This window comes from Amphiura filiformis, chromosome 9 (genome assembly GCF_039555335.1).
Source record: "Amphiura filiformis chromosome 9, Afil_fr2py, whole genome shotgun sequence".
In the NCBI taxonomy this organism is placed as follows: Eukaryota; Metazoa; Echinodermata; class Ophiuroidea; order Amphilepidida; family Amphiuridae; genus Amphiura; species Amphiura filiformis.
In genome coordinates, this window is record NC_092636.1 from 50,539,978 (window position 1) to 50,563,212 (window position 23,235).

General features: G+C 35.3%; 1 protein-coding gene across 6 annotated transcripts in view; it reads left to right on the top strand.

Moving 5' to 3' along the window:
- LOC140161108 (palmitoyltransferase ZDHHC20-B-like) overlaps nucleotides 1-21,576 on the top strand; it is a 34,019-nt gene extending 12,443 nt beyond the window's left edge. Inside the window, exons 6-12 of one of the 6 annotated variants that reach the window (XM_072184506.1) lie at nucleotides 3,595-3,748; nucleotides 5,499-5,631; nucleotides 9,470-9,599; nucleotides 10,389-10,519; nucleotides 11,529-11,630; nucleotides 12,425-12,454; nucleotides 17,144-21,576. In XM_072184506.1, coding sequence (XP_072040607.1) covers nucleotides 3,595-3,748; nucleotides 5,499-5,631; nucleotides 9,470-9,599; nucleotides 10,389-10,519; nucleotides 11,529-11,630; nucleotides 12,425-12,429 — 655 coding nt within the window. In that variant the 3' untranslated portion in view covers nucleotides 12,430-12,454; nucleotides 17,144-21,576. Of the gene's footprint in view, nucleotides 1-3,594; nucleotides 3,749-4,951; nucleotides 5,085-5,498; nucleotides 5,632-9,469; nucleotides 9,600-10,388; nucleotides 10,520-11,528; nucleotides 11,697-12,424; nucleotides 12,455-17,143 lie in introns of all 6 variants that reach the window. The other 5 variants (XM_072184508.1, XM_072184503.1, XM_072184505.1 and 2 more) reach the window with 5 other exon arrangements.
- Nucleotides 21,577-23,235: the final 1,659 nt, after the last annotated feature.

The following is a 23,235-nucleotide window of genomic DNA, read 5'->3' on the forward strand; positions in this document are numbered from 1 at the left end:
GCAAAATGTGTTTATATCTTGACTATCGTCCCATGTTTAGCCAGTCAATTCTCAAAATGAAAACAAAGGGAACATGTACAAAGTAATAATCATCATTTGATGTAATGAGGTGATGAATCATGTTGCAAAGGATTCTGGGAAGGGTTAGATATCTTCTCTGTTCTTCAATATTCACAGTGACATAAAAGTAGAGCAAGGTTGTAAGTAATACTACAGAATATACACCCCAATGTTTACTGTACACCCACACACATCCACATCATAACATGTAATTGCTGTCAATTGTGCATGGTGAGGGAATGACTGTATGACAAGTATGGATGGTGTATGTCAACTTGATGTTAACATAATGTATAGCAGGAAATATATGTGAGGTTAAATCTGTGTGGTTTTCGCAATTAATTTCAGAATTGAGAAATTAACCCCATGAGAACTACCTGCCGATTGGCCAAAATGAATATTGTGTCCAATTTTGAACCAATCAAGGAGGGTATTAATAAGATCATCTGCAAATACAAGTTTGACCATAAATAGTTTAAAGCCCAGTCATAATTGGCAATTGAAATGAGCATTTCAAGTTATCAACCAATCAGAAATGTTGTTAGATGTCCAGTAGTGTCCAGGGGGTTAGAAGGCTTCGAAAATATTTGTACCCATAGGCTCTAATGTGTAGGTGTTCGAAACCAGAAATACAAGAAATTGCAAAACTTCTCATCAGAATAGTTGAAATCACAAAAAATGAACTCTGCTAAAAGCTCAAATATCCCAGTATTGTGGATGTTGTGTGTCATGTGTGTGCAGTTGCAGGTAGACTAAGAACTAGACTTTTTATTTGCCCCCTACCCCACACACCTCCACCTACCCACACACACTTCCACACATATACAATTAATATATGCCCACCATATGTGTTTACATACAATGTGATTACTTTTCACCACCATAATGATAATACTGTATTATAGTGCCTGAGTGTGTTACGTATGTTACAATAATTATGATACATTGTATTACATCTGGTACTTAGCATTGATGGTAAAGTGATCCTGAACACTGACCATAATGCCTCCACACCCCCCCAAGGCCCCCATCACTCATTGCCCACACACTTCCCACACATACACAATATATATGCCCAGCACATGTGTGTTCACATGTATGTGAGGTTAATTACTTACATCAACATAATGATGTTGTATATTACCTGAGTGTTGCAATATGTGACCAGTTCCAACAAAACCCGGAACAAGTCGCCAGACATGTTTTTGAGTTATTGGCCTTTAAAGATGACATTCCCATTTAAAAAAATCATATTTTGGAATTCCTAACTTCATGGTATTTAACTGTGGGACTAAGTGGACTTTCAAATCCTTGAAAGTACTTATTAAAAAGAGGATTATTTAATCAATAAATAACAGCTGAACTATGATAATCCCCATTCAATTCTGTGTAAGGCAGGAAACTAATTAGCCCATTACTCAGAATAGCAATTTGACCAAAATATCATGGTATCATTACATACAAAATTATCCATATCTTGAAAAGTATTGATGCTATTTATATAATTTTGGTATCATTTTAAAACTTATTGTCCAGTGCTTACATTTTCATTCAAATCCATAATGTCAAAAATGCGACTTGTTCCTGGTTTTGTTAGGGCGGTTCACATATGGTATAGTAATTATGCTACAGTGTAGCCTATATATTACATCAGGCAATTTGCATTGATGGTAAAGTGATTTAAACATGGACAAAATACATGGCAATTAGTTCTCTATGTGCCAGGTGGAACATTTTATTTCAAAATTAATATCACATTGGATTCAAAAATTGATAGGAGGTAATTTCAGAATATAATTATTTTAATTACAGTCCAGAAACGGCATCAGTGTAAGGATGTCAGCCTTTTCCTGGATATTTTATCTAGTGCAAGATGTAATAAAAATTCCTTTAAAAAGGAATAGGGCAAACAAATAAGAAACTGTCAGGATGAAGGTGTAGTTATAATATTGATAATACAGTGCTACTTCGATTTTCATTTGTCATCATTTAAGGAGAGGAGTAAAATTTTGATTGGAATAATTGAACTAGGAAGGTTTATGTTTGAAGCTATCTAATTAGAGTAAATGGCGAAGAGACACAAATATAAATATATCTTACATTTCCATTCCATTTGAAAATAAAACCCGCATGAAAATAGCAGTATACAGTGTATGTGACCATATCGCTTGTTTGCAAGGTAGTAAAATTCAGTAAAGTAGCTGGGAAATTCTTTGTTTTCTATTGTTTTTTGGTTCAATGGACCATATCTTAAAATCAAGTAATGTCGACATTATAGCCCATTCACCTGTGGTATCTTGTGAATCCTACATTCAACGTGAATGGCATTTCTGCTTCTTGCAGATTGTGAAATGGACAACAATATTAAATGTAACATATGGAACTTGATTTTGCCTTCATTAGAGATGCACTTAGCTTGATGGCAGACATATCTGTTGCAGCCAGCACTTTCATACTGTATAGTGGGAAATATTTGTGGTTTTATTTTTGTGGTGTTTTTGGTTTTAACTTCAGAACTGTGAAATTAAAAGCCAACACAAATGTTTCGACCAGTAGATTTTATTATTTTATTATGAAGCACATAGAAACTGCCAATAAAGTAAATTTCAGAAGTGTTCAGAATTGTAGAAATCATGAGAATTTAATAGTATATACCACTTTACAGTATATGGGTTGTTGATGAGTAGCTTGTAGTTTGTAGAGTATAAATTTGTCATAAATATCCATAAGTATAGAGTTTCATTGCAAACAAGTCAGGGCCATAATAATTCAAATTTATTGATTTTTATAGTGACAGTAATAATCATTGCTTCAAAGTGTTCCACCAAATCAGTGTGCTCTTAGGCCAAAAAAAAATTGTTTGTTTGTCCACGAATCGACCGACCGACCGTGTACCTTGGTCCCGACCGTGTATTTTTTTTTTTTTTTTTTTAATTTTTAAATTTTGCCAAATAATGGCTGATTTGACATCCAAACAAAAAAATCACTAAAAATGCAAAATCTGGGTCACTTATAGCCACAGCAAGCATACAGCTTCTGTTGCTTTGTATTGCCAAGGACCGTATATGACTTCTATTTAGTAGTATTAACTGTCAGGAAAATACTAAAACTAAAAAGAACTTTTGTCAGTTGCTACTGTTTTCCATCTTTGCCATTTGTCATTGAAGTGCATGGTTTTAAGGTGCTCAAAAAACACCCATTTTACAGGTGGAAGGACCCATAAGGTCGGTCAGTTGGATGTTTTTTTGTTGTTGTTTTAATGACCCAAAAAACCCATACAATCACAAAAATCTGTCAAAAACAATGACTGATTTTTCATGCATACAGCAAAAAATCCCTCCAACGCAAAATCTGGGGTGTTTAGGTTTTTCACTAGCCTGACCTCATTTTTGAAATCTAACATGGGACATATTGTAAAAATGATGAAAACATTCAATATTTAGCAGAGTTTTAGTTTTATTTCAGTATGTTATATCCTTGTTAAAAGATATTTTATTACAATCAAGTTTGTTGTTCTTTCTATTTGTTCTATAGGTGTGTTCTAAAGATGGACCATCACTGCCCATGGGTTAACAATTGTGTAGGATTCAGCAATTACAAATATTTTGTTCTCTTCCTTCTATATGCCTTATTATACTGCCTTTATGTCGCTGTAACTGTTCTACCATATTTCATCCAATTCTGGACGGTAAGTTTGATTTTGTATATTTCTTATTTAGTATTTGATTCATTTTTTACTCTGAAAAAAACAATCCAGTTAATTCTTGCGATTCCCAGTATGATGTGCTGCCAGCAATTGCTCTCGCCAGTCCAATATTTGATGTCCGGCTCAACATAACCATTCTAGCCACCTTTGGATTTTCACATAAGTGTGATAATAATAATGTTGAAAACAGCTCCACGAAGGATTCCATGTAATCAATAGATAGAAAATGGATCTATTATATTTGCGATTTGCTGTTTTAGTGTGTAACATTGCTATTTCTATTGACATTTAAACACACAATGACACATGTTTCTGTGTTGTATTCATATTATACGGGCTTTGGATGTCAACATTTTCCCATGATGCACTGCATATTTTGGCCTCTCCCTAGCAATCGCTGGAGGTGCATCATATTGTAAATCAACCAAATTAAAAGGACTGACAGAGATCTGCCGAGGACCAAACAAATAAGTAAAAAATTTTGAAGTCACTTACAAATTTATCACTTAAACATTGTTGATAATCAGGAGACTACCCTGAAACCATTTCCTTTTAGAAATATTGACAAAACTGAAAGTCCATTTGCTATTTGATTTGCAGGGATTTCTATACACCACACACCACAGTGTCTAACTTTAAATTGTAGGGGAGAATTTCTGTATTAGTAAAGATTCTGAAAGTGCAAAAAAGAAGAAGATATTTGTGTGGGGGATAGTGTATAGTTTGGGAGTAGTGGATGGATGTTTAACCATGTGATATCGTGTCATATCACACAGCTAAGAACCAATAAGATTGCAGGAACATCTCAAGTGTTTAAGAATAAGCAATTACTGCAATTCATGACCTGTTATAGGGGTGAGGCTGAATAAGTATGATATTTGGTTCAATTATACTCAAGCAATTCATCCATACTGTCATATACCGTAAAACCCCGTCTACAAGCATATATAGTGTTTTTTATAAAAGCTTAATTAATTCGAAGCAAGCGTTAATATACCAAGACAATTGATCGGTCTTAAAATAATACTTGTTTGTATATGCTTGGATCCGTAATTTATTTGCTCAAACTCGATTAATGTAGCTTTCATCAAAAGCACACTATATGCTTATAGACAGGGTTTTACGGTAATAGGCAGTTGCATATTTTTCTCCATACTCATAAATGAAATGTGATTATTTTCACAGAGCAAGATTGACAAGGATGCCGGTAGTTTTCAAATCATGTTTCTCTTCCTGATCAGCCTATGTTTCTCACTGAGCATTACTGCTCTATTTTGCGTACATATTCGCCTGGTGTTTAACAACCAGACCACACTAGGTAGGCGGAAGGAATCCAATTTATCCATTGTTTTGTTATTGGGTGCTTAATCCATGATGTCAAGCTGGACTAATGCATGGAAAGTGTGACCAAGCTGTTATGCATGATGTGAAATTGTTTGTGGTGCAGAATTTGGAAGAGTTGTGTCGTTTCTCAAATTTGAACTAGAAACTGTGAATATATCTCTAAATTTGAGATAAAAATAGAATAGACATGTAGCTTGTTCAGTCACCTTGGTCATCGTTAGTTCAGCTTGTGTTTTGGATTAGTACCAGGCAGCTTGCATATATTAAGTAGCATCCCACATATCCACCACTGATTTTTGCCTGTTGTGTATCTCCTTACTCTTTTCTGATCTGACCCGTGACATGTCCATCCGACCTTTAAACCCGACTGACCTTCGTCTGTCTGCAGGGAGGGCTAGGAGGAGAAAATAGCAAGTTCCACATTCTCTTCCTGTTCTTTGCGGCGGCCATGTTTGCTATCAGTGTGTCGGTACTCTTCTGTATGCATATACATCTAACTCTCACCAATAGAAGTACTTTGGGTAAGGAATTCAAGTATAAGTGTTGATTTTTCCGTTACAATTTAGGAGTTCCCTTTCGTGAACCAAGATTTACTATATTTACTTCTTTCAATATGCTTTGGTTTCTTGGTTTTTAATTTATTATTTGTGTGTAAATTTTAGGTGAATATATTTGTCCAAGTTAAGATATTAAAGTTAAATGGATATTTTTGATCAAGCCTTGGCATAGAGAAGGTATCCATCATCCATGTCAAACATATTCCCAAGCCACCTTCATAGAATGTTTGTGATGGAGGCTTGGAGGGGAATATGATGCTGACCTACCAATGAATAACTTCTCCCTCGCTAAAAAGATTAATAAATCAAATATATGGAGAACAACTTTATAAATGATGAGATGGGTATGAACTTATGACAACTTTTTGAGTCCTAACTTACAAAAATCAAATACTGGAGGCAAATCAAATTGAATTTTAAGTCCATTCATGCAAAATTTAACAATTTAGAAATGCAGTGACGAACAAATTCATGCAATGGTATTGAGATGTTCAGAATAACTACCGACTTTATCAATTACATCCAAGTGTGAAGACTGCATTCCATATCATGGCATATAAAGTCATGTTTTGCCTATTAAGTAAAAACTACAAAGAGTTTTCGCATTAGGATACTAATATTGTTATAATAATTTATTGCATTTACATGCATGTATTTATTAGACATGTTGCCTTTTGTTTGAATCTGTTGAATTAGCATTGAATTATGGTTCATGGATTTTGCATTATTTTTCACTAATGTTATCTAACATTTAACACACAATTTATATTCAACTCAACTAATATTTTTAAGAGATCCAATCAGCTAGTTTAAAAAAGAAAATTAAGAATTTATGGTATGCCTTTTACAATAGAGTATTGTAATTGTAAATTGCAAACAATAGAGAATTATTTCAAATTGAATTTACCGCAATTCATTATTGCATACCAAATATGCAACATTGTATTTGAAAACATTTGGAATGCATATAATTATTCAAAGTATCCCAGATTATATCATTTATTGATATACCTAGTACTTTTACTACAACCCAGACAATTCTAGTAGTGGATGTATCTAAGGGAGAGGGGGGGGGGGGCAGGGGATGGCTGCTAGTAACCAAAATATTTGTTTAGGGTATTAACAAAGCTGCAGAAAAATACTTGTTTAGAGTCCATTTTGAAAGTTCATACATGAGCATGATATCCACCGCTGAATACAAGTGCTCCCTCCCTTACCCGGGTGTTTCAGACTACAATATGTTTTTCAAGATGATGTTTGCAAGTTCCCCTAGTTTCCATCATTTGCCCCTAGTTTTCACCCTGTGACAGATAGATATTGCCCTTAGAAATCAACCTCAGAGTTTGAGAACTAAGATACCAATTGAACAGGAGCCAGAAAACAGTGGTTGATTAATGACCAGGGGTCAATTTCTCGTAACAATATAACAAAGGGCTGGGTATCACCCTCCATATATGCTGGCGAAGTGATGTAATAAATCGGATTAACTACCATAGGAATAGGTGAAAACAATTTGAATACATTGTGCTGCACTACAAGCAGCTTGCACTCATCACTTGTGTATGTCTGCAATCATAGTATTGAATATAATGCCGCTCTTTTCAAAGATACTAATCTTACAGGTGCGAGTGATCCGCATGATATGGTTCAATTCAGAGGTACTGCATGAACGTACTAGTGCAGCATGGTATAATCAAAAATTGTTTTCACCTATTGCTATGGTAGTTAATCCGATTACTACGTCACTTCGCCAGCATATACTGCCTGGCCGTGTTGCTGTTGTTTGGAGCTATACTGTATACTGGTGATCAAGGCCACTCAGCAGATGCTAATACTTACAAAAGATTAAAACAGCTAGGAAGGTTTTGGATAGGCCTTTATGAAACATAACAATGAGTAAGTTTTACCGATTTGCCGTTGGACAAGTATGGAACTGTCAAGCTTTTGTTAGGAGTAACTGTAACTTCTAACTCTAGCAAAGTACCTAAGAATGGGACATGTAGGCCGCTCGATCATGGCGGAACTAGGGTTGGTAGCGTCCGGGGGAAAGAAACAAATAAGGCCTACCAGTGCTACCACTAATTAATTTTGGTTACTAGAAGTTGAATATCGGTCTTAAAATGTTCTTTCAATTGATCTTGTGCTGAAATGCGCATGAAAATTTTGACTTTCAATGCCCCCCTCTCGCAGTTACGCCACTGAGGCCGCTCCCTACCTACTGATGGCTCTGAAAAGAGTTGTTCACTGAAGGCCACCCCTTGTCAACAGAGAAAAGTAATAAACTTGTCTGATGGCAAACCCACTAAAAACTTACTAAAACCCACCAAGATGTCACAGATTGACATGGGTTTACGAGCATGGTCAGTGAAACTAACCATATCACTATGTAGTTTTACACAATGGCAGAACAGCCAGGCAATACAGGGAGGTTGATACAGCCCATATAAGGTATAACAGAGGATATTGTTACGATAGTTTGGCCCCTATTGACTACTCTTCATTCCAGAAATTTCAGAACTATTTTTTCCTGATCAAAAGTTTATGAAGAAAATTTTGTAAGATTGTAGGTAAAGATGCAGACATACCTTTATTTGGTGTTACTCAATTTTGATATAATTACTATAAATTCTGATTATCAAACTTAAAAATTGTAAGCAATATTTCTCATGCATTAAGTTTGGGCATCAAATTATTACATAGTCTGCATGTGTATGCTTGTGCCTGTTAAAACATGCAAAAAATGCACTACTTTTTGGATCTTTTTTCAACAATTTAACAGCCCCTGAAATTTAAAATCCTATAGTCTCTATACCTTTCTCAAGATATTGTTTTTACTTTACTGTCTCGAGGAAGTTATATGGACAATAGTTAGGTTTTAATAAAGGATTAATTATAGTTGCAAATTACTAATTTCAAAACTCTCCACCCTCTATAAAAATATTTCTGCAATTTTCAGGAATTAGGAGTAGTACCTGCTAAGAATGTCATAATATGCTTTTCAATTAAGCGTAAGTGATTATTGAACAGTTACATAGTCAGTTACGTTTATTTTTCATACCATTACATTGCAGAACATAGAGTAAAATTAGTTGCATTTTTTGGATATCTATAATTGCTAGTTGCATCATCATGTAAGGCTTATTGCAATAATGAAAGGAAAGAGTAGATTAGTTGTAAAATTAAAAATTCAGTCGCTTGGCACTAACCACATCTAGCTTCTAATGTGTCCATCTCACCCACTGATTTAAAAAGATGCATAGTTCACATAATGGGTAATGGATAGAGCTTATTCATGGCACAATATTGTAATTTTAGTAGTGACAATTTCATATTGAATTACTGCTAATGTCAGCCAATAGCAAAATTGCAGAGAAAATTTCTTACTCTTCCCATAATTCATTTCTTCAAATTCAATATGGGGCGATAGTGACAAAAAGTACTTTAATGAACAGGGCACATCAAAATCTTGCAAAATATGTTTATTTCTTAACTATCACCACATGTTTAGTCTATTCTCAACATGACAACCTGTACAAAGTAATTTGATATAATGAGGTAATGCATCATGTTACAAAGGATTCTGGGAAGGGTAAAATATATTCTATGGCAAAATCATTCTTTCTTCCCTTTACCATTTACATCAGAAAGAAAATTTAATTAAGGTGGTAAATTAAACCAATTTTGGTAAGATTTTTATATCCTCATCAATTTATCTTTATCCTTTTCATATTTACTTACAACAACACTATCATTACCTCCTTCATATTGATTTTGACCAGTGTATTGTTTTTGATATCAACAGAATCATTCAGACCACCAGTGTTTCGCCATGGACCAGACAAAGACGGTTTTAGCCGTGGAAGTGCCTGCAATAACTTCAGAGAAATATTTGGTGAAGAACCTAAATACTGGCTACTACCTATGCCAACTGGGTAAGGAAAAAACATATACAAAAAAGACTCAAGCTACCATGAACAAATTACTGTGAGGAAAAAGGACCAGGTTAAGTGTGTCAAATTACAAATGTGTGAATATTGTAGTATTGCACTTATAACAGGATATAATATAATCAAAGGTGGTACAAGTTTTTAGCATCTTAGAGTTAGTGTTTTATTGCAATGATAATTACAAGAATATCTGTGTGATTTGTGGATTACTGTATTTCCTTGAACAGTCGCCCCCGAGGGCGTTGCATTTTCCAAAAGGGGGGCATTTATTAGAAGTTATTTTAGAATGATAATTCCTGATAAAATCATTAGGTAAGCTTACAACTCACGCTGAAATGATGAACTATGAACTTAGGAACGATAACTTCCGGATTTACAACCAGATTTTCGCCAATTACCGACGCCATCGTGACCATGTGTGCACCTTGGTAAGCGTACTACACAAGATAGCATGGAAATATCAGCATTTTTGAAATATCTTGGTTGAAAAAAGTGGTGGGGCGTTTAATTGAAGGGGGGAGAGTTGCTTGCTTTGCAACTTTAGCCCATCAGAATCACTGGTAGCATTTAAACAATAACCATCATGGACTTAAATCTGTCAATCACTGTGACTGCTAGTATGATACAAGGCATAAGTGTTCTGCTCTAAGTCAAATGATCAAGTAACATCATTATTTGAATGCTTAAAAATACAAAGAATAGAAGTATCAAGTAATGCGCTCATATAAAATATCATAAAATTTAAAGTCATTTTTTGTAACTTGATGTTTGCAGCAAAGGTGATGGTGTATCATACCCCGTTCAAGCAAGAGATGAAGACTCAGATAGATTAATTGATCCAGGAGCTGAAAGTGATGTACTTAGTGGACCAGAAGATGAGGAGGACAGACATACTAAAGGTGCAGGTTGGTTTAAATTAAGCACATGCATGTATCATGTTTGGATTCATGTCTTCTGTGGGCCTGTAAATTTTTTTTGGAGCAGTGAATTTATTTTAATTTTTTTTAGAAATCTGGGAAAAATGAAATTTGAATCAAAAACAATTTTTTAAGAATTTTGTTCTCTTACATTTTTATTTCCATGCAATATGAAATCACTAAATTCAATCTATTATTTCCACAATCTAACCTACTCTATAAACAATAATGCATTTTGCAGGTTTTTAGTCTTAAGCACATTCACAGTGGCTTTTTTACTTGTTTGAAAATTCATTTATTAGTAAGAATTTCTGGACAATTGTTAATATTTGTACAATTCATTCAACTACAATGAATGGCTTTAAAGATGCCATCCCACTTTTGGTTTAATTTCCTTGGGGAAGTAGTTGGAAGGTGAAATATTTCCATGTAAATTTTGTTCTGTCTGTCATCAAAGTAACAGGTGTAACTGTAAGTCAGTTCCTCTGTGGTTAACTGTCTAAGTGGGGTAGCCCCTTTTCTAAACATAGTTTATGTTTGTTCATAAATTTACTAATTTAGGTGTTCTGCTTAAAATTACACACTTGTTGAGACACTCGTGTAGTTTTAATTTGCTGAGGCTATGAAAAGTAAACAAGAATCAAAATGTTTATATACTAAATAATGGCTATTCCACACGTAAAGCGGAATCCGTATCAATGTGCATTATCTGGGATGCGGATCAATGTGATTTCCTCTTGTATGTGACAGTACGCACAGATGGTGTCGTGCCACGAGCACCCTACATATATACAACATCGTACCATTAGCACTGTCAAGTGCTGTAACGAGCTTACAAGAAACGCGCTCACTATGCAATAATTTCCCAGATGGATGTGCATCCCAGGAGATAACATTGATCTCAAATTGAATTTTGCATTTGCACTTGTGCTTCCCCATTTTGTATCAAACCACAGTGCTTACACTTTTTTATGTGTAATTTTCTTGTCCTACCTAGGTAAAGGTGAGATACGCAACAGCATGAAATCAACGGTAAATTACGCCACCATGGGTCAGCCAGAAGTGCCAAGTGTAGCAATTAATATGGAGAACTCAACAGGTAATGCCTACTTCTAACGTTTGGTTTTGTGTTTGTCAGTGTGCACCTTACTTCTTTTTTATTCAGGTTAGTGTGGTTTGCATTTTGGGGAAATTTTGGTGGAAGTGGTTTCTGAAATGTATTTTATTTTTAAATTTTGAACAGTTCATTTTTAAAAATTATTATTACAGATGTATGAAGTTTGTGTCGGTTTGTGGAGATCTTGTGGGTTTGGAGTTAGGCAGTATAAAACAACAAACTTATTGTTTGGAATGATTTGTTTATTGTACCAAAAAGAAAAAGAAAATTTTGAAAAGTAAAATATTTTGTTTATTTTATTTCTTTATTCTGATTAAAGGAAAACAAAGTGGGAGCTTTAATTAATTAAAAAAACAAACATTAAAAACATATTAAAGGTTGTTCCATGAGATACCATGCCAATTTCACACATAATATGAATAATGTGCTAATTAGAGATCGGCAGCTGAATCACAAATCTATGGGCCAACACATTAATGTTGCCTAAATTGATATTTGCTGTTAATGTCTAGATTAGCTGTGATATTAAAAAAATAAATGAACTGTTCAATTTAAAAAAAATATGGTACCGTATTCAGAACCAAACAGGTGGAGGGAAAATCTAACATGTATCACACTGGTGGAGGGAAAGCTAACTGAAAAAAATGGAAACATTTAGCATGTATTTTGTTTTAAAAATTGCAATGGGTATGCCAAATCTTACAATTATCACTGAATCATTGAATTGAACACTCTGTGCCTGCATGATGAAACTATTTTTCTCTTCTATTTTGTAGTATGATGTTAAATGAATGGTTTATATCAAGGTAAGGGGAACAGAAGCTGCTGCAAATTGGATGTCGGTTAGTTGTGTAGTTGCATAGTACCCTAGCTCAATGCCAATAGAGATAGATGGTCTGCGTTTGACATCTTTTTGTCATGTTGATTAGAAGAGTTCTATTGCAGTAAATCCTTTGCAAGCATGATAAGAGGATCTGGATGAAATGTTATCTATACAGGGATGTAAGTTTGTAGGATTAATCCTGAATTCAGGATTTTTTTTGTGCCCTAATTTCCGCACTTATATTTATTATCAGCCCGTTTTGGGGCTTTTTAGCCCAAATTCACACGCTTTTTCAGGATTTTGTCCAGATTTTTCTTCAGGCCTACTTACATCCCTGTCTATAGTTTTCGGCAAGGGTTTTTCAGTGGTTTGCCAATTTGGTGCTGTTTAGAGAGTAAACACGGAAATGTGGTTGTGATTGGCTAATTAAAGCATGTCATCATCACATCCGCACATCATTCGTAGAAACAAGCTTTTACGTGGTAATCAGTGGCGTAACTATAGGGTGCTACCACCAAATCGGCCTCACATAAAAAAATGCCATTCCCACACCCAGCGTCTAAGATATTCTCGGGTGGGGGGTAGGGGCACCAATTTTGATTCTTGGCCCGGGTGCTACCAACCCTAGTTACGCAACTGGTTGTTATCAGATAGAGCAGTTGGACATGGCTGAAGGACCTTGCCGAATACTATAGGTGTATTAAAAAGCTGATTTGATACTCAATGGCTTTTGTAGAAAAGCAAATTGCATGCTCTTTACTCTCACTCCTCAAGTGATGTCACATGATCCGAACATGTGAATCATAAAAATGTGACATTCTGTTTTGAAATTGTATTGTCTTTAAGGAAAGTATACGTTTGTAGACCTTGATAACAGAATAACAAAGCTCATAAGCAGTGTGGATTTCTAACAAGTGAGGGGTACTTATCAATGGGTGGCATACAATTATGATGTGTTAAAAGCTTATATACCTGTGGAACCATGTTAAAGGCCATAAAATACTACATTATGCGACTCACAAAAAACAACTGTTGGGTGGTTTTGGGGCTTCAGCAAAAATCATGCAAAATCAGCCAATTTTGGGCATATTGGGCTATTGTGGGTACTCTACTGGTAGCAGTTCTGGATTGTTGAACACACCAAGTTTTTTAGTTGGACCTTCTTATCACCTTAGATTGATGCCGCATTTTTATGCTTGGTGTCGATAGCAAAATAGTGTATTGTGTGATTTTTCTGCATGAATTAATCCATCTTGATTTTTAGCTTGGCTTTGTGTGACAGTAGGATGTGAATCTTCTCTCTCTCTCCACTTTTTTCTCCCTCTTGCTGCTCTTTCTCTCCTCTGTTCTTTCTTTCTGTCCATGCCTTTCTCCCCTCTCTACAGTAAGAATTTCAAATGAATGGACACAGTGCGACGAATGCCCACATTCATGACAACGCACCCACATGACCGGACACCTACTTTACATGCAAGTCTAAAATGGCACATTGTTCATTCATTTGAAATTCTTAGTGTAACTTGCCTTACCGTTCTCTATACTATTCTCTCCCTCTCTATTTCTCTCCCTCACACTTTGTCTCCCTTTCTCTGCTCTCTCCCTTCTCCCTGTCTCCGGCACTTTTTCTCTCCATACCCTGTCTATTCTTCACTCCATGTAGTTTTCCAACCTTGCCTGGCCACCAAAGTATCATGTTTGATTTGTAAAACTCTGTTTTGGTGTGCTAAGTGTAAGGGATATCTATCTGGCTAAAGGAGAAGACCATAAATCATCTATTTGTTTTGATCCAGGTCTTTTGGTTCCGATTCTGATTTCAACTTTTATTTAGCCACAGAGGGCCCACTTCAACCCTATAGGTTGTTCTTCAAACTAAAATACAAATGGTTGGTCATTTGTGGTCAATAGGCAACAAAATTGAGACTCATAACATTGTGTATTGATATAGAATGGCGTGCACGCAGTTAGGCGCAGAACTTGCTCTAGTTGCGCATTTTGTGTAATTCGTGACTGGTGCACGCTTATATGAATGTAGGTGAGGGTAAGTTGGGACATTATTGACGCATGTAGTAACAAAAAACAAATAATTTTTGCCCAAGCAGAATAAATTTTAAGGACAAGCTGTTATTGTTGAGGGCCTTGAATTGGTTCAGAGTAATATATAGTACTGTTGATATCAATGATGTAGGAAAATATCCATCTTGCAAACTGAACAGTTAGGCAGAAAACAAGTTTGTCTCTGAAATTTGCATAAAAGCTATTCCTGCTAAGTGCAGAAAATTACTCAAACTACATGAAAAGGTGTTTGAAAATGTTTTCTGAGCATATCTGTGGATGTAAATAATTTACGTTTCTTTTTATTTTGCAAGTTTTTTTGCCGATCATACACCTTCTCTCCTGAATAGCTGCACATCCCTACTTCTTACATGTGAATGAATTTTGATATTTATCTCAAATGGATAAATGGATTTTGTTGCTATACTATATTCCCTGTAATTAATGCCCCAAGATGTTACATTTTCCAAAAGGGGGTGTTAATTAGAGGTCAATTTTACGGTGGCAATTCCCATTAAAAACATCACTAGTACTATAAAGTAGAAAAGGTTCTTTTTCAGATCCAATTATTCTGGTACTTACTCAGAAATATTTCAATTGCTATCAGGAATCTTGATCACTCTATTGTGGTGTTTCTAGATGTTTGATCAACTCATCAATAAACGGCAACCAGGAAGTTTGGAAACGTCATCAAGACCAAACAGTGTTGCCGTTTCATCAAACATCTAGAAACACCACAACAGAGTGATCAAGATTCCTGATAGGAATTGAAATATTTCTGAGTAAGTACCAGAATAATTGGATCTGAAAAAGAACCTTTTCTACTTTATTGAACTATGAATCTGTTTCAAGAATCACTAGTACTGTCTGGCAGTGCTGCGGTGCATCACAAACAATAAGGAATTCTAAATACTGAAAACAAGCTTGCTTACCTGACCTGTATATCAGGTTGCACCCCAGGTGCACAGATGGATTCCATAGTTTGCAGGGCTAATGTCAGTCTACTCCTTTCTTTTACTTGTTTTAGCATTTATCTACCTCTGGGCTCACATTTCTGGGAGGCTGCTCTTTTTCAGTTATGGCCTTGATGCCCTAGGTCTTTGTCAACTTCCAAGGCATTCTTCATCACTTGTTGGCCTTAGCACCCTTCTTTGTCTTTACCTAGTGGCCTTGAAAATGGGAGCCCCCCAAAATAAAAAATGTTTGGCCTGATATACCTGCTGACTTTGTATGTGTGAATGTGTTATACTGTCAATATTTTAGATGCATGCTAAACTATGCTGGTTCTCTGTGCACATTGGAGCTTCACTCAAAAGTCTGATATATTCGCATGCACTAGCTCTGCTGCAAATAAAAGCTATCAGAGTGTGGTCCTCACCTGTATATCACCCCTGGGGTACTCAGTACTAATGACCATATGGGGATGTGCCACAAACATGAGGAGAATTTCCGACCTTTTAGTTTTCACCAAAGAAGTGATGATGTAACAGGATTAACTACCAAATATATTGCAAGCAGGTTGCACTCATCACCTGTGTATATCCGCAATCAGCCTCATAGATTAGATACAGTACCGCTCTTTTCAAAAATACTAATCTTACAGGTGTGAGTGATCAGAATAAGTGATAAGAATATTCTATAGAATTACGATCCAGATCTTTATCCCTGACATATATGGTTCAATGCAGAGGTACCGTGGGAATGTACTAGTGAAGTGCAATATATTCAAAAATTGTTTTAACCTATTGCTGTGGTAGTTAATCTTGTTACATCATCACTTCTACAGCGAATATCAATGACCACCTTTTCGAGGCCAATTTTGGTATATGGGTCTTTTTCAAAATTTTCTCAATTTTTTTTCGGAAATTTTGCCTCACTGTAGCCAAAATTTTTGAAATTTCCCAAAATTTGGGGAAACGTCGTAAAAATTTATGTTAAATTTGGCCAAAAATTTTTGAATTTTGGTATATCCATAGGTCCAAATTTCTTGAAAAATTGGTATATCGATGGGTCCACTTTCAAATTCTCAGCTGCACACCCCTACCCAAACCAAACTTGAGTACCCCCAGGTATATGACTTCTACGGCAAAACAAATGCAAAGCATCAAACCAGGTGTGACAAGGTGTCAAATACCAGGTGTCACACTGCATGGTCTACTTAAGGTGACTAACAGTTGCCGGTTATCAACACTGCATCACTCTGAACCAATCTGTTTATACTGAGCACCTTTTCGGTAGCACTACTCTAAACTAAACCTTATTACCTGGCAGCCTTTTCACAGTAGAAACAGGCATAGTGAATTCAAACTGTGTGTTGAAGCCAGTGCCGCAGAGAGCCATTATGGGCCCAGGGTAAAATGGTCGTGCGGCGACCTTTTTTTACGGCCCCAGTCTCTTTTCTTTGCTTTTATGGACCCTTTAAGGTGTGCTTTCTTTATTTTTACGGGCCCCTAGGACCCGGGCGGCTCTGACTGAAGCACAGTATTCATTCAAGTAATTTGCTGACTGTCTTTATGCAATATCTGTCTGGTCAGAAGGAGGGAGCTTATCAAAACATGGTTCTGCAGCCTGTTGCAGTGCTGTAATGTTATAATATATATATATTGTTTGTTTTTTGCAGATGGTCAAGTAAATTATGGAGCCGAGACAAACAGCATCAACTCCCACAGATGAAGGAGGACATGTGGCTGCTCATAGATCAACTTCAAATGCAAATATATACATGTAGCTTAATTTAAATCATTATATAATATATTTAGCCTACAAGTCCACAGGACAGTTTATGTTTCATGTAAGATAGTAGATCATGTGTATGTTTTTGTTTTGATAAGTTTGTTTTGTATTTATGAATGAGTCTACTGATTGTAAGGCAACAAACGTTAATCAACAGGCTACATATACCATGAGTCCACTGATTGTTAGGAAACAAATGTTTTAAATCAAGGGGCTGGTTATATGTACCATGGGAATTAACAGGTGCTTTTGCTTATATTTCTCATCCATAGATTTTGGTCATTTGATGGTATATATTTTTATAGATACTACCATGTAAGCGATCAGTGAGACTCCTGAAGCCTTTGGGATTTAATGCTACATACATCACTCCAATGCGAACATTGTTAGTGACCATTGTTACTACACACAGTGAATTGTGCAGTAATGATGTGCTTATTGGCATGACATATGTAGGGTTCATTCACAAAGGTTTTCAGACTTTACTGTGAATTTACTGGGAGCATGGCAAAATAGAAAAAAATCCAGAAATGCATCATCATACTCTCCATGAGTAACACGCAAACACACAGAGTGTGTTCTCTTTGAGTCCAATGTCTTTGGTATTTCAATAATGTAATTAACAATAAGGCAATGTAATTTGAAGTGTAGGTAGGCATATGTGACATGATCAAGGGGAATGAGTCGCATGTCGACCCTGGTCGAAAATGAGTTTTACATATTTTTCTATAGAGGACATTTAGAGCTTTTAGAAACTGAAAACCCTGTGTTGATACGACTTTTCTTTACAAAGTTATGTCAATTTATCAACCATTGAAAACAATATAAAACAAAAGAATTTTAACGTTTTGTTTGCCAATATCTCAAAATCAATATTAGCTACATCCGACTCATTTCCCTTGATCGTGTCACATATGTGATGCCTTTGAATGAATATGAATAAAAGTGCTCTCTATTAAATAAGGATCCTGTAAAGGTTCCTGCAAAAGGTTAAATTAATGTTTTATACAATGTAGTTATGTATAGGTAGAGTAAGGGCTGGATTAGGGTGCATACTCAAAACACAGCTATTGATAACCAATTTACAATGGCCTGCACTTGTTATGTCTCTGTAAACGTTGTATTCAGATGTAGATAAGGTAGTAATTTTGAAAGAGACAGGCTGATTTAAACCAAAACAACTAAATTTGGTGTGAGACACATTAGGTAGCAAAAACTAACCAATATACCAGTAATTATATATATGTGTGTTGTAGTTTTAAATTATTATATAATTTTTTAATTTTTATTATGAATGAATTCAATAATTAAGTTTCTGTCCACTGTTAATATTGCAACATTGTTGATATCATACCAATGTCACAATTCTTGTGATATATGTTCTGTTATCCTGTAAAGCTTCCTCTATTGTAGAGCTATAGTAGACTCCGAAGTTCTCCGTTTTTTAAATGTTAAATTCTGTGTTGTTTTCCGATTTTTTAAAATAACCATTAAAATTTACCCACTCTGGGGAAATCCAATTGTTTCATATTAAAAACACTAAAGAAAAACAAAAACAAAGTAATGATTAATTTGAAGTAAATTTCAGTTCAATATTTAATTGGTTTGTGCATTTTGTTGAATGTACATTAGAAATAAGAACCGAATAAGCTGAAATTTTGCTTTTTGTTGCAAAATGTCATTTTCCATTCTCTACTTCAAATTCTGTCAAATTTCTCTGTTTTCCATAAAACGGAACACTTCATGCTCTAAGCTATAGTTTCCCTAGTTTGTATTGTCTTGCTATATACTCAAGGTGCTACCTTTTGTTTGTGTGATTTCACCTCAGGAACATGTCTGTATTTTTTGTTTGTATGTTGTTGCAGCAAGCCCTGATTTACATTTCTTATCTCAATATTAATAATACTTGTAACAGATATAGAAAATAGACATAAGTCTTCCTGAAATGGTTTGATGTTTGCACCATGTATGATGGACTCTTCCAACCCTTATTATAATTGGTACATATTGATGCAACAGGTTTTTCAAAATCATCTTTTGCACAATCATCAACCAATTCAGACAGGAAGTAGGAACTGTCTTCCAGAGATGACCATCGATGTAACAGGAAAAAATGAATTTGATTGATTAATTTTTGCAATGTGGTTTATTTGTACAGGGACTTTTGAAATTGAGATAGATCAGATTATGCATCCTGATCTCATTAATGGTTGTCACTTATTAATTAAAGTAAATTGGTTATTTTTAGTTGTGTTTTGAGCTTGCTATCCTTCCAATGTAGGCTCCATTATAATATCACATGATCAAGTGAGTTTAACATGCTTAACCCCATGGGCAGTATCAGCCAAATTCTAAAGTAACAAAGAAGGGTATATCATATATTGAGCCAATCAGAGATAGGGTAAGAGTGGTCAGTAGAGCTGAATGGAGTGAACTTAAAATTGCTGAGTGGTCTTTTGATTGGTTAGTCACATGATTAAATGATTTATTAAACTAATCAGAGGTGCCATTAGTAGCTAGTAATGCTCATCTGGTTAAGGTTGTACATTCATTTTCATATCCAAAAGGATCGTAGTCTAACAATATAACAAGAGTATATTGTTTTCTTTGATATGTGATGATTTGATGTTTAATTACAAATTTTCACCACTTGCAGTATATGGATCTACTACTACATGTATAAGGTGGATCTACTTCTATACAATTCCACCTTGAGTTTAGTAATGATGTCATGAGGTTGTGCCGCAAGTGTGCCAACAAACCACCCTGTACATGTTTGTATACGCTCTGCTGGATTAGGTTAGCAAGTGCAATTCAAATGCAACCAGGGAAATAAGCACCTACAACACTACCCAAACTTAAGGTGGAACAAAGTATAGGCAAGGTTCAGTGTAGGCATAGTGAGTCATCCAATTAGGGCGAGGCACTAGCCCATTTTTCATTGTAAATACATAAATTCTCACTTCAATTGCAGGGAGCTAGGCATCGATAGACCATTACTAAAAATCCAGAAAACTTTTGCCATAAAAACCCAAATATGTCACACTGATGCATACATCGTTACTGCATAGTTCACTCTGTGTAGTAACAAGATGCGCATCGGCTTGATATATGTAGGGTTAACACCTAGGTTTCATTATCATTGAGGTATAGGACTTTTTATTTTTTCGGAGAAGAGCAGGTAGGGCAACTACTTGATTATATTTTTACATGTTCATACTACATACTTTGACAATTTTAGAAAATTAGCACGAGTCCGTTTTTTAAAAATCACATTTTTGTTCCTAAAATGGGGGTTATAGCGCCCTCAACAGGCACTCTCTCCATAGGGATACATGTAAAGACCAGTTATAGACAAATGGCCCTAAAATAAAACGGACTTGTGCGAATTTCCTCAAATTTTGCATATGATGTAGATTTAACATCTGGAATGTAATGCAAGTGATGTCGTTGCTGCTCTTCAAAATTCATTTTTAAAATGTCCGCCCCAGACCAAGGTGTTAAATCACAAAAATTTTCCGGACTTTCTGAAATAGTCTATTGCAAAGGCCAGTGACAGCAACCACCAATGTTAGAATATATCAGGTAGATATATTTTCTTTGTGTAGATAATTATTCTTCATTGCCACATGTAAATTGTATGTTATGTATATGTAATAGTGTTATTCATAGAGAGATTAAAGTGCACTTATAAGAATTGTAGGTAATGCAGCTTGGAACAAAGTTGGGACAAATTGGTAGATATCTTGACATGTAATATATTGTGAACAGGGTTTTGATGACAACATAGATATCATGGTCAACTATCACCAGCTATTATTATCATAGTCGACATTTGTGATATTCACTTATTTGGCTAATCCGTTTGAAATCCTTACTCCCACTGAGGAAGACTTTCAACCAAATTCAACAGTTTGAATAATTCCAGATTGAACCATTTTCATCCATAAGAAATGGAAAAGGTTTGGACATTTTTGAATTTCAAACAAAAAGTTTTCATTTGAGATAAAATTGTGTACAATTCAACTTTGTTTTATACATATCCATAGTTTCAACTGGAATATAACATTAAATGAGCAAAAAAGTTCCACCTGTATTGAACATAGGTGCAACTGGAATTGAGATGGCAGTGAGGTCTTCCACAGGGGTGTGTGGAGTTTAGATGGAATAGCCTGTTGTACAGGCTGTATCAAAATGATTGGTACCCATCAATTTTGATGTTTATTGAAAAGCCTGCCTTTTCCAAATACAACATTGGATACTCTTGAAATGTCCAGAATGTAGGGGTGAGTTCACTTCTGATGTCAATGCCTGGCAGTATGCGCACGCATCATCACAATTTCTATTATTTTTTGCCTGGCATTATGCGCGCGCATCATATTTTGTTCAGGGCTCGTGTTTTTAAAACTCCCGCCACATCACAATAAGGCTATTAAACAGTGTAGTGGTTGCATTGTGTTTACTCAAGCATATCAATATTACCAGTCCATTGCTTTTGTTGATAAACATTGAGGTCACCTCATCTATAGTTTATGACTTGCTATACAATTAATCTACAAATTGTTTGGATCCTATGTTGAATTTTGATGTCAGACTCATCCATTATCAACATGATCAATGAAACCTGATGGGTACCAGTTATAGTCCACAGTCTTTACAGCCCTTAGGCGATTAGTTCCTTCACCTCGACATTAGTAGTGATGTCAAAAATCATCTCTGCATGCGTGACATTATTATTCTGTAATGCCAGGAACGGCTCACATGTTTCACGGCTGCGCAAAATAAAACATGCAATGAAGTCACTAATCTTGAGGTAAGAAGAACTAAAGTCACGGCCAACTTACCTTGCAAAGACACCAAATTTGTCGTAAAATATGGCAACCTTGAAGAGGTTACATTCAAAGTCGAGCATGATAAAGATTCATTTTGTGTAGAAGATTCACATGTGTATATGTGCATTTGATTTATTCAAGAGTATCCACTATATAAGATTATATGTAATATAATGATTGAGCATGATGAGTATTTGTGCAAATATGTAAAAAGAAAAACTTGTTGGCAATTTAAAATGGTGGTCTTTTCTACTAATTGCTATTTATTCAGTAGTGCTAATTTATAATCGGCATCTCTTGTATAATATTTTCTTTACCTTACCAAATTTTCTGCTGATGTTTTTATATATTCTTTTTTATACTCTAGAATAGATGAACACTTAAAATACATTCAGCATGCAATTGCATGCCTTTTGTTATTGTAAGTCACTTATAATCAAATGCATGTACGTGTATAACACTAAAGGAATGGTCAACCAAATGTTTGTGTTTACTTTTAATTTATGTTTACTCCATTGTTTAAACTTCGTTTATTTTGTTCACATGATTTTGTCAGATAGATAGAAAAAATAAATGTCGGCATTTTTACAGCGCCTTTTCAATTTGTTCAAAGCACTTTTATTTATTCCACTGCCACTAGGATATGTCACACCACATAGCTACCAAAGGCGCTGGTATGACTACCCCTAACAGCTCCTCAATATACACCTGAGTGGAGTCAAGCAAATAGGAGTAAGTAAGGACATAACACATTGGCAATTAACGCACAACCTTGTGATCATGAGTCTAGATCTAATCACTTGGCCACCATGCTCCCAAATTGAGAGGTCAAAGTCGGACAAATTTAGATTTCTATCATCAAATGCAAATTCTAAAAAAAATTGAAGAGTTCTATCCATATTTGTGGTCATATCTGCAAGTTGAGGTTGTGGGAAGTACATGGGGGGTGGGGAAGCACATCGTCAGCCTGCTACGCTAATTGCCTAAGTCATTTTTACATTGTTTCTCATTTGCCATTTTGATTTTGAGTAATAAACCCATAATTAATCAAATTTCCATCCGCATTCTTCATTAACTTGTGGAATACATCAAAAGAGATGTATTCCACAAGTTAATGAAAAATGCGGATGGAAATTTGATTAATTAT